This window comes from Labeo rohita, chromosome 17 (genome assembly GCF_022985175.1).
Source record: "Labeo rohita strain BAU-BD-2019 chromosome 17, IGBB_LRoh.1.0, whole genome shotgun sequence".
Classification (NCBI taxonomy): domain Eukaryota; kingdom Metazoa; phylum Chordata; class Actinopteri; order Cypriniformes; family Cyprinidae; genus Labeo; species Labeo rohita.
Genome location: NC_066885.1, coordinates 5,539,502 through 5,554,411, shown reverse-complemented (window position 1 = coordinate 5,554,411; position 14,910 = coordinate 5,539,502). Strand labels below are relative to the sequence as shown.

Sequence of the window (14,910 nt, the reverse complement as noted above, 5' to 3'; positions counted from 1 at the left end):
CTAATTAGAATCTCAAGGAGCACTTGATAATTACAGACAGGTATGTTTGATTAGGGTTGGAACTAAACTCTGCAGGAAAGTCGATCTCCAGGAACAGGGTTGGGCACCCCTGATGTAGAGTCATTTACATGATGGTTCTGGTAATAATACCGTATATATACACATACATATACATACTCACACAGTGGAAACCAAAATCTATAAATACTTGATTTTTTTCTGAAATATTGTTAATTTTGTATTGTAATATTGTAAATCAAAATTTGAAGAAATATTAGCTGTTGACATACCATTGTTCTACTAACATGTTTGACAAAATATCCAAAGCATTTCTACAAAAAAACTTTATTTTGTGGAAAACACAGTGATCAAAATTAGAGAACAGTACTAACCACTGTAGCACAAAAGAAGATTACAACTAAAATGTTGTAGGGATATCAGCGCCAGTAGCCTTGTGGACAGTGTGCTAACATATGGTGTGGTTGCGCCTCGGACGTCCCGAGATCAAATCCTGCCTTGTGGACCTTTCCTGATCCCACCCCAACTCTCTCTCCCACTTGCTTCCTGTCTCATTTCCACTGTCAAAAAAAGTAATAAAAATGTTTAGGGTTATAGCTGTCAGAACATAGTAGGAAGTGTAGAGGCCCTTGCTTTGAATGATTTCAGCACATTTGCAGCCATAGGACATCACTAGTTTCTCAGACTTCACTGTTGTGACCTTGGTCCACTCTTCTTCCAGTCTCTTCCATAATTTGGTTCTTGGAATACCCTGCTCTTGGAAATTTGGAACCGGTTCTTACAGTTTTTTTTCAACTGCTTACACACAAAATCATTACTTGCCACACAATTTCTGAAATCTGACACTCAAACACCAGAACCACACACCAAATCTGTAAAACCATATGCTAATTCTCGGCCTGTGACTAAGTTGTCAATTTCATAAAACACTTTTTGCAAAACACAATTCTCTATGTAACACAAAAATCTATAATTTATAAATAATTTTAATAATTTTTAAATAATTTATTTGTGCCTCACACTAACTCCTCACTTGTGCAAACACTCATTGCTTTACTTAACACAAACAACACAATCATGCCTTTAAAATAGACCTTGGAATATGCTTTGGAATATTCACCTTTTTCAAAATTATGTTTGGTTTCTGTCCAACTATACACATGGTTAAAATACACTACAAGTCAAAAGTTTCTAAACAGTAAGCTTTTTAAATGTTTTTTTTAATTCTATTCTGCACACCAAGCCTGCATTTATGTAATCAAAAATACAGCAAAAGCAGTAATATTGTAAAATGTTTTTACTATTTAAAATAACTGCTTTCTAATTGAATATATTTAATTGCAACAATCACACAGACCTGCAAGAATACACAGAAACAGTGACTAGTTACATCAAAAAGTGCATAGATGATGTGACAGTCACCAAAACCATCACCATATATGCTAACCAACAGCAGAGGTTCATGGGCTGCTAAAAATCTGAGATGAAGCATTCAGATCAGGAGATAAGGCAGCTCTCAAAACAGCAAGAGCCAATCTATCTCATGGCATCAAGAAGGCAAAACATCAATATGCTCAGAAAATTAACAATAATTTCAGCGACAGTAAAGACACTCGGTCCCTGTGGCAAGCCATGCAGACCATCACTGACTACAAGCCCCTGCCACAGGCCAGTGACGATGACACATCCCTGCCAGATGCACTCAACCACTTCTACTCACGATTTCAGATACAGAACAACACTCCTGCACAGAAACTCCACACATCTCCAAACGACCAGGTACTCTGTCTTTCTCCAGCCGACGTAAGGATGACCCTATCCAGGATAAACCCACGAAAGGCTGCGGGCCCTGACAACATACCTGGCCGTGTACTAAGAGACTGTGCTGCACAGCTGACGGATGTCCTAACAGACATCTTCAACACCTCACTGAGCCAGGCAGTCGTCCCCACGTGTCTCAAATCCACCTCTATAATTCCAGTTCCAAAGAAGTCACCTTTGTCCTGTCTGAATGACTATCGTCCCATAGCACTGACCCCAATCATGATGAAGTGCTTTGGGAAGTTAGTCATGCATCACATCAAGTCCAGTCTCCCAAACACGCTGGACCCATTCCAGTTTGCATACCGTCCAAACCGCTCCACTAGATGCAATATCCAGCACTCTCCACCTAGCCCTTACTCACCTGGAACAGAAAAACTCTTATGTTAGAATGCTGTTCATTGACTTCAGCTCAGCATTCAACACAATAATCCCTCAGCAGCTCATCCACAAACTAAACCTGCTGGGCCTAAACACCTCTCTCTGTAATTGGATCCTGGACTTCTTAACTGGAAGACCTCAGTCAGTCCGTGTTGGCTGCAACACCTCGAGCACTACCACACTAAGCACAGGTGCCCCACAAGGCTGTGTTCTCAGCCCACTGCTCTTCACGCTGCTGACCCTTGACTGCACTGCCAAGTTCAGCTCCAACCACATTGTCAAGTTCGCTGATGACACGACCAGCAACAATGATGAAACACACTACAGAGAGGAAGTGGCACAGCTGGCTGAAAGGTGTGGTGCTAACAACCTGTCCCTCAATGTAAGTAAGAAAAAAGAGGTTGTGATAGACTTCAGAAGAAACTCTGTTGACCACCCCCCACTGACCATTGACAGCTCGACTGTGGAGAGAGTCAGCAGCACTAAATTTCTGGGGGTGCACATTACAGAGGATCTCACCTGGACCACCAATGTCATGTCGCTCAACAAGAAGGGGCCAACAGCGCCTCCACTTTCTCCGCCGGCTGAAAAGGGCAAGTTTCCCTCCACCCATCCTCACCACCTTCTACTGACCAGCTGCATCACTGTCTAGTACGGAAACTGCAGTGCTGCTGACCGCAAGGCCCTACAGCGGACAGTGAACACAGCTGCAAAGATCATCGGTGCCCCTCTCCCCTCCATCCTGGACATTTTCCTTGCGCAATGCTCCAGCAAGGCCTCCAGCATCATGAAGGATCCCACCCATCCCTCCCACAATCTCTTCCAGCTCCTGCCATCAGGTAGAAGGTACCGGAGTATTAAAGCTTGCTCTGTCCGATTCCTCAACAGCTTTTTCCCCCAGGCTGTGAGAGCTTTTAACGCCAATCTCCCTGTCCCCCTCTGAAACCATGAAAACCTCAGCCTCCCAACCCCCAACTCATTAAAACTGTTGACAGTTTTCCTAAGTGCAATTCTAAGTGCAATCTCTTTCGTAAAACTTCATGTACAGTACTTATGTAAAGTTTTTTTAGTCTTAGTTTGTGTGCGTGTAGTCAACTATTTATTGTAGTTATAGTATTTATAGTATATGTAGTCAGATGGTTAACTGCTGTATAGGTCTATAATTGCTTTTCTTATATTTGTACTGTTGTATGTTTACATTATGTTTAACTAGTATGTAGCACCGTGGTCCTGCGAGACACGGCATATCGTTCCACTATATGTCCACACATGTAGCAGAATGACAATAATGCTTGACTTGACTTGACTTGACTATACCATTGAAAAGCTTGGAGTCAGTATTTTTTTTTTTTCGGGAAAGAAATTATAGAAATAAATACTTTTATTTAGCAAAGATGCTTTAATTGATCAAAAGTAATGCTAAAGACATATATATATAATATATATATATATATACATATAATTTCTATTTCATATAAATGCTTCTGGACTTTCTGTTCATCAGAGAAACCTAAAAAGTCTACTCAGCTGTTTTCACCATTATAATAATAATAATAATAATAATAATAATAACAATAATAATCTTAGAATGATTTCTGAAAGATCATATGACTGGAGTAATGATGCTAAAAATTCAACTTAAAATATATTGAAATATAATAGTAAAAAGATAATAGTAGAAATAATAATAAAAAATGTTGTTTTTACTGTACTTTGGATCAAATACGTAAGGCATTTTGCTTTTTGTGTGTAAAGTTTTGAAAAATAGAGGCAAAATTTTGAAAATGTGTGTAAGCAGTTGAAAAAACTGTAATACTCAGTATGACACTGAACAGAGTGTTTCCCATCAGACCCAAATAAATTAAACTTCTTGCCACTGAGTGTACAAGTTTGTGACAAAATTCCACATCTGTTTTTAACTCCTGGAGGATGAGCTTCTGGGGAGTGTTGCTAAGCTTGTCTCTACAGAATCCCCAACAGCTGCTCAAGGTTAAGACTCAGTGAAATACATGTCCACTGAAAGATTTTCACCTTGGGAGAATGAATATCTTCTTTGTCAATAATGCAGGGAATGAGCAGAGGCTAGCATGTTCTGTTTCAAGTTTTCTTTGTATTACATCACACAGTGGTGTGTGAATTCATGACAGCACTGATAAAGCACAACTCCCTCACACCTTCAGCACTCATACATCCCAATAGAAAAGCTTTACTACCACTGAATTTCACTGGGAGAACCAGGCACTTCTCATTGTACTCCTCCTCTAGCAACAGCATAACATTTAGGATGCTTTTGGATCCAAAATGATTGACTTGGACTCAAGATCAGAGTATGGATTCCCAGAAGTCTATATTTTGTAAATATGGGCCTTGGAAGAGGTTAAATGAGTTTATTGTGCTTTGGCTACAGTAATTCTAGTGGTGACAACAACCATGCATGTGTCAGGCATTCACCACAGCCACCTCCACCCGCCACGTCACCAGTAGCACCGCTCACCCGCTCTCAGTCACCAGAGTTCTAATCCTCCACACCTGATTCCAATCAGCCACGCCCTATAAAAAACGCTCACCCACAGTCATTCACTGTCTGGTCTACCGTTCACATCCCCTATGTGAATAACCTGGACTCATCGTGGCTTTCCCCTTACGGACTCACTATCACTGCTCAACTGTTGCAAGGACTGTCAGATAAGCTTATCATTAATCTATCCATTCTTGCATTCCATTTTACAATCCTGTCAATAAAGCTCCTGTTTGGTTTTGCACCTTACCTCTGCCTCTGGTCTCATCCCTGTTGTAATGTGACAGAAGACCAGACCGACACCGAACATGAGCACCGAAGCACCTGCTGCATCCCATCACTTCAGTTGGTGTATGCCCTCAAGGCTGGGTTATGGCCATGCCTGCAACATTCGCTGGGGATGCGGCTGAGTGTAGCCTTTTTTTTACTTCAAGTCAATCTGTACATCCAAATGCAACCAGAACGGTTTTCCTCCGAAAGTGCTAAGGTCGCCTTCTTAATCTCCCTCCTTACTGGTAAGGCCCTGCAGTGGGCAAAAGCTATCTGGAATTCAAATAATAACATAATCAACTCCTTTGAACAGTTTACTAGCCATTTCTCAGAAGTTTTCAGCACTGCTGCCAGCACGCTCACCACTTCCGATCAGCTGTTCCGTCTCTGCCAGGGCACTTCTTCTGTGAATGAATACACCATACACTTCCACATGCTGGCGTTGGCTAGTGGTTGGAATGAGGTAGCGCTGCTGAGTGGTTACCGGCAGGGACTCAACCCAGAGATTCGTGCAGCCATGGCACTGTATGATGACTCCACTGGATTGGAATCCTTTCTGCAACGAACAACCAGAGTTTCCCAGCGACTAGCCACCTGCCAGCCACCGGTAACCACTCCTCAGCCCGCTTCGGTGGCTGCCTGTTTCCCAGTACCAGAACCTATGCAAGTGGACACCACTTGTCTATCACGTGCAGAAAGGAATCACTGCAGGTCATCGGGCTTATGCTTATACTGCGGCAATCAAGGTCACCTCATCCGCAACTGCCCCATCAGACCCCCACGCCCGGTGGTGAGTACCATCCAATCAGAAGTCGAAACAACAGATTTGACTCTGGTACCTGTTACTCTCCATACTTCTGAACACTCTCTTTCTGTCTCTGTTCTGATTGATTCATGTTCCTCCAGCAACTTCATCTCACAGGAATGCTTTCAAGAATATTCAATAAAGACTATTCAGGAAAAACCACTGGGGCATAGAAGATACGTTATTCTTCACCACTCATCACCCTGCAAGTCGGACTGTTTCATAAGGAGGACATACGGTTTCTGGTACTGGAGGATTCCACCGTCAGCGTAATCCTGGGATGCCCGTGGCTCTATCAACATATTCCAGACCTCCGCTGGGATCCCTGTGACATTATTTGTTGGAATGAACAATGTTATGATCAGTGTCTATCTAACCTGCCTCTCCCCCGATCCATTCCAGTACACCTGGCCTCTACCCAAGTTGAAAGCCCAGAGCCAGAATTCTCTCCAGGAATCCAAGCGGAGTATGTGCCGTTCCATTATGGTTCAGTAAACAGGTAGCCACTCATCTTCCACATCATCGGCCATGGGACTGTGCCATCAAGCTGCTGCCTGGAGCCGAACTTCCCAAGGGACGAATCTATCCACTGTCCATCCCGGAGCGCCAGGCAATGGAGGAGTACATTGCAGAAGCACTGAAACAAGGATTCATTCAACCATTCACCTCACCGACCGCTTCAAGTTTCTTTTTCGTGGGCAAGAAGGATGGAGGTCTACGTCCCTGCAGATAGATTACCGTCAACTCAACTCCCAAATCATTCAGCAACCCTATCCTCTTCCCCTGGTCCCAGCCAGGGGAAGAGTCCCTCAAAGAGCTTTGTGGAGCCAGAATCTTTATGAAGCTGCGGAGTGCGGAGTGCTTATAACCTCATTTGTATTCGTACGGGAGACGAGTAGAAGACGGCCTTCATTACACTCACAGGGCACTACGAATACCGGGTAATGCCATACAGTCTCTCCATCAGTCCCTCTGTCTTCCAAACGTTTATGAATGAGGTGTTTCGGGAGTTTTTTTCATCGCTTCATTATGGTCTACATTGATGACATCTTGATTTACTCCCGGAACCAGGCCGACCATCGCCAGCACGACCAGCAGGTCCTCCAGAAACGTCAAAAACACAGTCTATACCTCAAGTTGGAAAAATGTGAATTTCATCAGCCTTCAGTCCACTTCCTAGGATATGTCATCAGTGCCGAGGGCATACAAATGGACCAGGGGAAAGTCAACGTTTCCTGGGTTTCTCTAACTTCTATCGCAGTTTCATCCAGAACTGCACCACTGACCTCCCTCCTGAGGGGTAAACTTAAACATCTCACTCGGAACCCACAAAGCTGTCCAGCTCAAGACCATCTTTAGCACCGCTCCTTTATTACATCACCCAGATCCTGAACTCCCTTTACGGTTGAAGTCGACGCTTCCACTACTGGAGTTGGAGTGGTCCTCTCTCAAGCGGTCGGTGAGCCTCCTCTCCTCCATCCCTGTGCCTTTTTTTCCCGTAAACTGACAGCATGTCACTTCCGCCGGATGTGCCGTACTCTGTGAGATAAAGTGTTACTCTTTTCATAGTTGTTGCCGTCTTTGAGACACTTGCATGGTATTTCTCCTGCTCTTTTTCTAGCAAAAATTCATTCATTACTAAATGAAAACTTAAAGGGAAAACCTAATTATTTCAAGAGCCTTGTCACAATTCCACATTTTTGAACATCCATGTTACCTCTGCTATATTTTCACAAATAAAACTATAATTTGGTATTCCTCTTGTACCATTGTCCTCTTGTATGCTAAAAAATAAATCTCCTGGAAGTTCTCTCCCAAGTGGTTCCATTATTGCCAGCATTAAGTAGTATGATTCAGTAGGCCATGTAACTAACTGTCAGGAAATTACTTGTCTTTAAAAGTTTTGGTTCAATATACTTACCTGTTGATCAAACATTGCCTTAAACATACGCTATTTATTATTATTATTTTTTTTTAGTTTTATTTATTAACTTTCAGGAGGGTGTACTCATTTTTTGCAACACAACATTTTATCACTTTGATAAAAAAAAGTCTTATTTTCCTGAATAATTTTGAAATTCTTTTTTGGTAATTGACCAAGCAGGCTTCAAAGAACCTTAATATGTCTTCTAAGTAAAGAGTAGGCTGAATTTGTTAAGTTTTAGAGGGGGGTGTACTCATTTATTCTGTGCACTGTATCTGTAAGTGGTCTCTAATTGTGATCAAATATCTAATTTAAGTTTTTAACACTGTGCTTCAGAATACAATTCATTTATGAAATTTGCTTAAAAACTGGGAGCCTGAACATCCTTTCATAGTAACAGAGTACAGTATATGGGCATTGAATTTCACATAATGTGAAGTTTATATAAATGTAGATATGTAGAAAATGTACATTCTGGTCTGTAGTGTTCACTGCTGCTTAAGATGCAAAAAGGCTGAAGATCTGAGAAGAAATTAAGTCCTGAGGTCAACACAAGCACACAAGCCATTTCCTCCCTTGTCATGTCTTTCTCACAGTGACTGATATGTTCAGATAGCATCTGAACAGCCTTTTAAACACAACAGTTTTAAATAAGCCAGCAGAAGCTATATTTATTGTAATTCTTCTCATTGTAGGCCAAGTGTGAGGAAAAAAAATCTTGTGAGAAAGAAACGTTCAAAGGAAATAATGACTGCTCCCTGCCCTGCATTTCATGACAAGTGGACAAGGCATGATATTATTTTAACAAAGCTGATTGGCCTTAAAGGGTTGTGTAGAGGAGTTTGGGTAGCATCAGTGTATACCTGTGGGTTGTTTGTCAAATGGTGCTGTTTAGTTGTTTGTTTGATGTGGTAGAGGTGTGAAGTCTTAGGTAGGTTGTAGGTGCTGGTGTAGATGAACAATTCACACGTACTCATCATGCCATTCCAGAGCTGTATGACTTTACTGTCTGTTACTGAGCACAAAATGAGATCATCATGAATATCCAGTTGTGTGAATTCAGTAGAATGGCAGTACATTGAGACATAAAATACAATACAATACAATACAATACTCAAGTTACATCAGTGGTTAAAACCTTGAATGTTTCTTATACAGATCTGGTTTTATATGTAACTATATGCAAAAATAACAAAACCCACTCTCATTTTTTACCCAGGTGAGTTTGTGTTTAGCTTGAGCAAAGAAGGTGGGTTGGTTTTAACTTACACTACACTACTACTCTGCTCTGGAGCAGATTTTATTTTAGGTTAGAGATCGCTAACTCAAACTGAACTAATCAGCTGTGAGCAAAGTGACATGAATCTAATGCTATAAGCTACTCCTCCTGTATCTCTCACTTCAAATTTAAGCACATGTTTTTGAGCTCTTTGTGAAACTACATAAATGATTAAATTCATTTGTACAGTCATATTTTCTTTTCTGCTGCCTTGTCAAACTATTGCTGTGGCATCAGTGTTTATTCCTGCATTGTAAAAATTTGTAATTTTTAGTAACAACATCTCTTGATCTGCAGAAGAGAATTGTGAGATATAAACTTGCAATTCTGATAACATATCAGTCATTTTTTGCAACTTTGTTTCTTAAAATTGCAAGTTCATGTCTCGCAATTCTGACTATAACTTACAATTGTGAGTTTATGTCTCACAATTCTGAGAAAAAAAGTCAGAATTGCAAGTTTTTATCTCACAGTTTTGACTTTGAGAACATATCAGTCTTTTTTTGCCACATCTCCAGATTTGTGTTTGTCTCACAATTCTGACTTTATAACTCGCAATTGCAAGAGTATATCTCACAATTCTGAGAAAAACAGACTTCCATCCTAAACCTACTCTGAAACTCTGAGTTTTATTCAGATAGCCTCATGCAACAGGCCATGAATGACTTTCTGTTCTTGTAACAGTTCTTAGATAAAAATACTCCTCGTTCAGACTGTCAGCCCAAATCTGATTTTGTGCATATCTGGATGGAATCTGATTTGAATAACTGACTGTTCACACATCGCAACTGTTCATATCCGATTTGTTTTTCCATAAGCGCTCTTTCGATTTATGTAATGTGCATTGATTTCTACGGCAATGCTGTTGCGTTGTTATGCCTATGCTATGAACAACAATAACAGCAATACAGATGTGGTACATGACAACATGTTGCCGCCAAGCTGGATTATATTTCGTTTTATGAGGCAGTGACAAGAAACGCAGAAAGCTGCAATGTGCGACTTTATTCCATGCTACCGTCTTGGCTGGTTTCAAAACTCAAAGAGGTGCATATACTTGCATTTTCACTTGACTTGCAGTTTGCAAAAACACAAGCATGTTTCTGCAAAGATGTTCATTATGTTTTCGACAAAACATGAAAAAACTATGCTAAATCAGACTGAAACGGATTTCCAGGATTCCAAACCACATACAAATGTAGCTCGAAATGGATTTGTAATAATCAGATTTCATGTAGTTGTCACAGGCGTCGTGTGCGGGAATGAGGAGTAGGGACGAGGAGATCAGGAACATACAGATTATTTAAATAATCCACACTATGAACAGGAACGACCAGGAACAGCAGGGAATCCACACGCAAACACAACGTAAAAGACTTTAAACGACATAGAGTGACTTACAAAATGACTTCAAGAACCGACAACCAAACGGGGAACAGAACCAAACTTAAATAACCAGGCTAATCAGAGGGAGACAGGTGTGAATGATTACACAATGACGTCATGATTGAAAACGGAACAGGAAAGACCAAATAAGGGCATACACGGGAAAACCAAAGAAAACAGTCCACAGGGGTGTTGCGTTATATTTAGTAAACATAATCGGATATCAATCAGATTTGCACAAAAACCTGATTTGGGCTGACAGTCTAAACGAGGCTCAGTTTTCTGTAAAATACTTTTTTAATGACACATACGTTTTAGTTGAATTACGAATTATTCAAAAAAATTAAGCACATACAGTGCTTTCCGAATACATTCTGTGTTTTCCAGTTATTGAATGAAAGACTCTAATATGTCAGTTCTTTTCAGTCCATCCAAAGCATGAGCATCGGGTGTTTTCAGATTACAAACCGAATTATTCTAATGAGCTGATTTTTTTTTGTTTTTGTTTTTTTGAGTCAAAACCATACATTACAGAGCAACCAGTACACACACCATATATGTGTGTTTGAGGAGTAGTTTTGCTTTTTCACCATTGATTCAAAAGGGTCATTTCTGAATTAGCATTTCACTCTGTCAGTCTGTCAATTCATTAAGGACTTTTAAAATGATGAAAGTTTGAGAATTTAGAAATGAGAAAACAGTTCTTGATTCTTCTCTGAACAACTCAACTTGTAGTAAGGTGTAAAAACCATCACACACCCTACAATACTCAAGTTAAATAAACACTTTCTTCTCAAAGATCAAGGCAAATAGAAAAAACTGAGTAATAAAGATTTATCATTCATCTCAAATAACCAACTAGAGAAGGCTTGATTCTTTGAGGCTGCTTCTAGTTGCACTAACATAAATGAGCCAAAAGGGGGTGGGATTAGGACAACACTTTACAAATCACACAATATTGCAATATTTCGAACTAAATCTTTATCACAGAGCTCTTTGAGTTTCCAATTTGAATGACATGATTGCAGCGTAGTTGTCACTGAATTTAGTGTAAACTATTTAGATATAGTATGTGTAATCAAAGTATTAGCGTTTATGATAAATAAGTATCACACATACAGGAAGATGGAAACAGATGTGTGATCTTGTCATGTTGAGGGTGCTGCTGGCCTCACTTCACAATGTTTGTGGTTGATGGTTAAAAACAGAGGTGTTTTAAAAACTGTGGCATCAAAGACCTTTAGCAAACAAGTGGAGAGTTTATGTCTCTTTGTGTTCAGACTATTTCGCCAAACAAGATGCTGCGGAGTATCGTCCTGATTGCCCTGCTAATATCCTCAGGTAAAATTAGCACAGATCAGTTGTTGGTTATCTTTATTTGTCTTAATTGTGTGTGCCTATAACTGTAAACACAGCACAGACCAATTTAGACTGGCTTAAATTCATTGATGTGCGATGCTGGTCAGGCTAGAACCAGCTTGAATGCGCTCAAAATATACACTGTTTAACTAAACTCATGCAATTTACTCACAGTTTGTGCTCTTCACTGGGAAATGCACAAAGAAGAGTCAACTGTAAATGAACGTGAAGAAAGCTCTGTGAGTTGTCCTCAACATCATTTATCATGATCTCATTTTGCGTTCAACTGTAAAGTTTAATATAGAAATGTCTGAATTTTTAGAGTTGCATTCTGCTATTTTTCTTTTTTTTTTGATGTTTGAAGCTTTCAATGACTGCATACACTTTTATGATTACAAATGCGATTCTGGACCACAAAACCAGTCATAAGGGTCAATTATAATACATTTTGAATAAATAAGCTTTCCACTGATAATAATATTTGGCCAAGATACGACTATTTGAATATATGGAATCTGAGGGTGCAAAAAAATCTAAATATTTAGAAAACCACCTTTAGAGTTGTCCAAAAGTTCTTAATAATGCATATTACTAATCAAAAATTACGTTTTGATATATTTACAGCAGGAATTTTACAAAATATCTTCATGGAACATGATCTTTACTTAATTTCCTAATGATTTTTGGCATAAAAGAAAAATTTATCATTCTGACCCATACAGTGTATTTTTGGCTACTGCTACAAATATACCTCAACGACTTAAGACTGGTTTTGTGGTCCAGGGTCACAAATAACATGCACAATTTAGCCGAATTATTATTTAGGACATCAAAATTCACAAACTATTTTTTTAAAACCTGAAAAATACATGATCTGCCTATTTAATTGGCCAAATAGCTGATTAATCACACTGGCAGATGCAACGATCACCATCTTTAGAGGTCAGATATGTCATGTACTAAAAAATTAAACTTAAAGAGTATCTGCAAGATGCAGATAAGCAGTGGTTTTCAAACAGCTAGTCATCACAGACTTGTTGATTATTAGATCCTAAATTGTTGATTATTAGATCTGTCATGTACTGAAATGAAAATTAAAGAGCATCTGCAAGATGCATATCACTATCTTTAGAGGTCAGATCTGTCATTACTGAAATGAAACTTAAATAACATTTGCAAGATGGTTTTCAAACAGCTATTCACCATGGACTTGTTGATTATTAGATCCCAAATCTCATATAAACTACTGACTCCAATATGCTGTCATTGTCTTATTAGGGTGAGATACCAACAGAACAACTACCTGGAGTGTGTTGGGCCTGCAAGTGGGCAATGAAGAAGCTGAAAAGACGGATCTCCAATGGAGCAACTCCGGTTGGTAACAATACTTTTGTAACACTTTAATAAATTAATGCAAGATTAGTGGCTTAACGTTAACTGCTTGTCACTTAACTACAGGAGGACATTAAAACAAAGCTGGGGATGGTCTGTGATGAGATCGGCTTCCTAAAGTCACTGTGTAGGAAGCTTGTGAACAAGTATACAGACACCCTGATCGAAGAACTTTCAACTACTGATGACCCCAGAACCATCTGTGTTAACATTGGTGTTTGCAAGAAATAGGTGTTTATGAAGTTGAAGAATCCTATTTAGTTTGATAAATTATAGAAATGCATAAGGCTTTTTTGTTTTTGAAGGGCTTCTCACACGCTTAACCTCACTTTTAACCCTGGGTAAAGAAACGTTTCACACTTTTTACGCATAAAAACCCTGCTCCACAGCAAGTTTGCCATTGCATTTTTGGTGTTAACCAGTCACAGAAACACTGCACATTGCATAAACACTCAGCTTTCTGAGGGGAACTTCAGACCGTTTCATTTTTACCTTTATACTCCGAAAAGTCCATTCAGGAAAAAAAAAAAAAAAAAAAAAAACCATTACTTATGTCAGTAATATATAGCCTAATGATGTAGTCTAATCAGTGACACTGACACCACAAATATGCAAATAAGAACGTTAACCCTGGGTTTAAAAATGTATCATGTGAATACTCATTATTAACACAGCGTAAATTCCATTTACCCGGGATAGAATGACCTAGGCTTAAAGGGACAGTTCACCAAAAATGAAAATTCCCCACATTCTAAATATCAAATTTTATGTTCAACAGAAGAACGAAACTCATACAGGTTTGGAACAACTTGAGTAAATGATGGCAGAATTTTAGTTTTTATGTGAATGATCTCATCAAGTGTGAAAAGCCCTTGCATGCTCGCTTCAGCTGGAAAAGCTGGTTAGATTCTGCACTAGAGCTGATGGTGTGATTATTGTGGTTTTGTATACCGTTTTTTTTTTGTTTTGTATTTTTCTTATATGTCACGTACACTTAACTTTGCAAATTCTTCTCTGCATTCAGTTGGAAAATAAATGTGTGAAACAAACTTTAATGTTGCGTGACATCATGCTTTTACAACCAGAGGATGCCTAAATTCACAGTTTCTTGCATTTTGCAAAGAATTTGCAATAAAGAACCATTTGCAAAAAGACTAAATGAAGTAAAATGGGTCACAAGTATAAACAAATATACAGTTGAAGTCAAAAGTTTACATATACCTTGCAGAATCTGCAAAATGTTAATTATTTTGCCAAAATAAGAGGGATCATACAAAATGCATGTTATTTTTTTATATAGTACTTACCTGAATAAGATATTTCACATAAAAAAGATGTTTACATATAGTCCACAAGAGAAAATAATAGTTGAATTTATAAAAATGACCCTGTTCAAAAGTTTACATACATTTGATTCTTATTACTGTGTTGTTACCAGAATGATCCACAGCTGTGTTTTTTTGTTTAGTGATAGTTGCTCAGGAGTCTCTTGTTTGTCCTGAATAGTTAAACTACCTGCTGTTCTTCAGAAAAATCATTCAGGTCCCACAAATTCTTTGGTTTTTCAGTATTTATGTGTATTTGAACCCTTTCTAACAATGACTGTATGATTTTGAGGTCCATCTTTTCACACTGAGGACAACTGAGAGACTCATATGCAACTATTACAGAAGATTCAAACACTCACTGATGCTTTAGAAGGAAAAACGATGCAGTAAGACACTTACATGTTCCCCAGAAGACAAAATAAGTTAAAT

At 39.1% G+C, this 14,910-nt stretch overlaps 1 protein-coding gene across 1 annotated transcript; it reads left to right on the top strand.

The window, feature by feature from the left end:
- Positions 1-11,575: 11,575 nt before the first annotated feature.
- LOC127179300 (antimicrobial peptide NK-lysin-like) lies at positions 11,576-13,571 on the top strand. Its single transcript, XM_051132626.1, has 4 exons — positions 11,576-11,743; positions 11,936-12,000; positions 13,040-13,135; positions 13,220-13,571. The coding sequence occupies exons 1-4, from the start codon at positions 11,665-11,667 to the stop codon at positions 13,382-13,384; spliced, it is 405 nt and encodes a 134-aa protein (XP_050988583.1). The 5' UTR covers positions 11,576-11,664; the 3' UTR covers positions 13,385-13,571.
- Positions 13,572-14,910: the final 1,339 nt, after the last annotated feature.

Bases quoted from the DNA above. Each gene is read 5' to 3' on its own strand.
- LOC127179300 (XM_051132626.1), top strand. From the start codon at position 11,665: ATGTCTCTTTGTGTTCAGACTATTTCGCCAAACAAGATGCTGCGGAGT. The intron at 11,744-11,935 runs GTAAAATTAGCA...ATTTACTCACAG, and splicing joins TGCCCTGCTAATATCCTCAG to TTTGTGCTCTTCACTGGGAA. The intron at 13,136-13,219 runs GTTGGTAACAAT...ACTTAACTACAG, and splicing joins TCTCCAATGGAGCAACTCCG to GAGGACATTAAAACAAAGCT.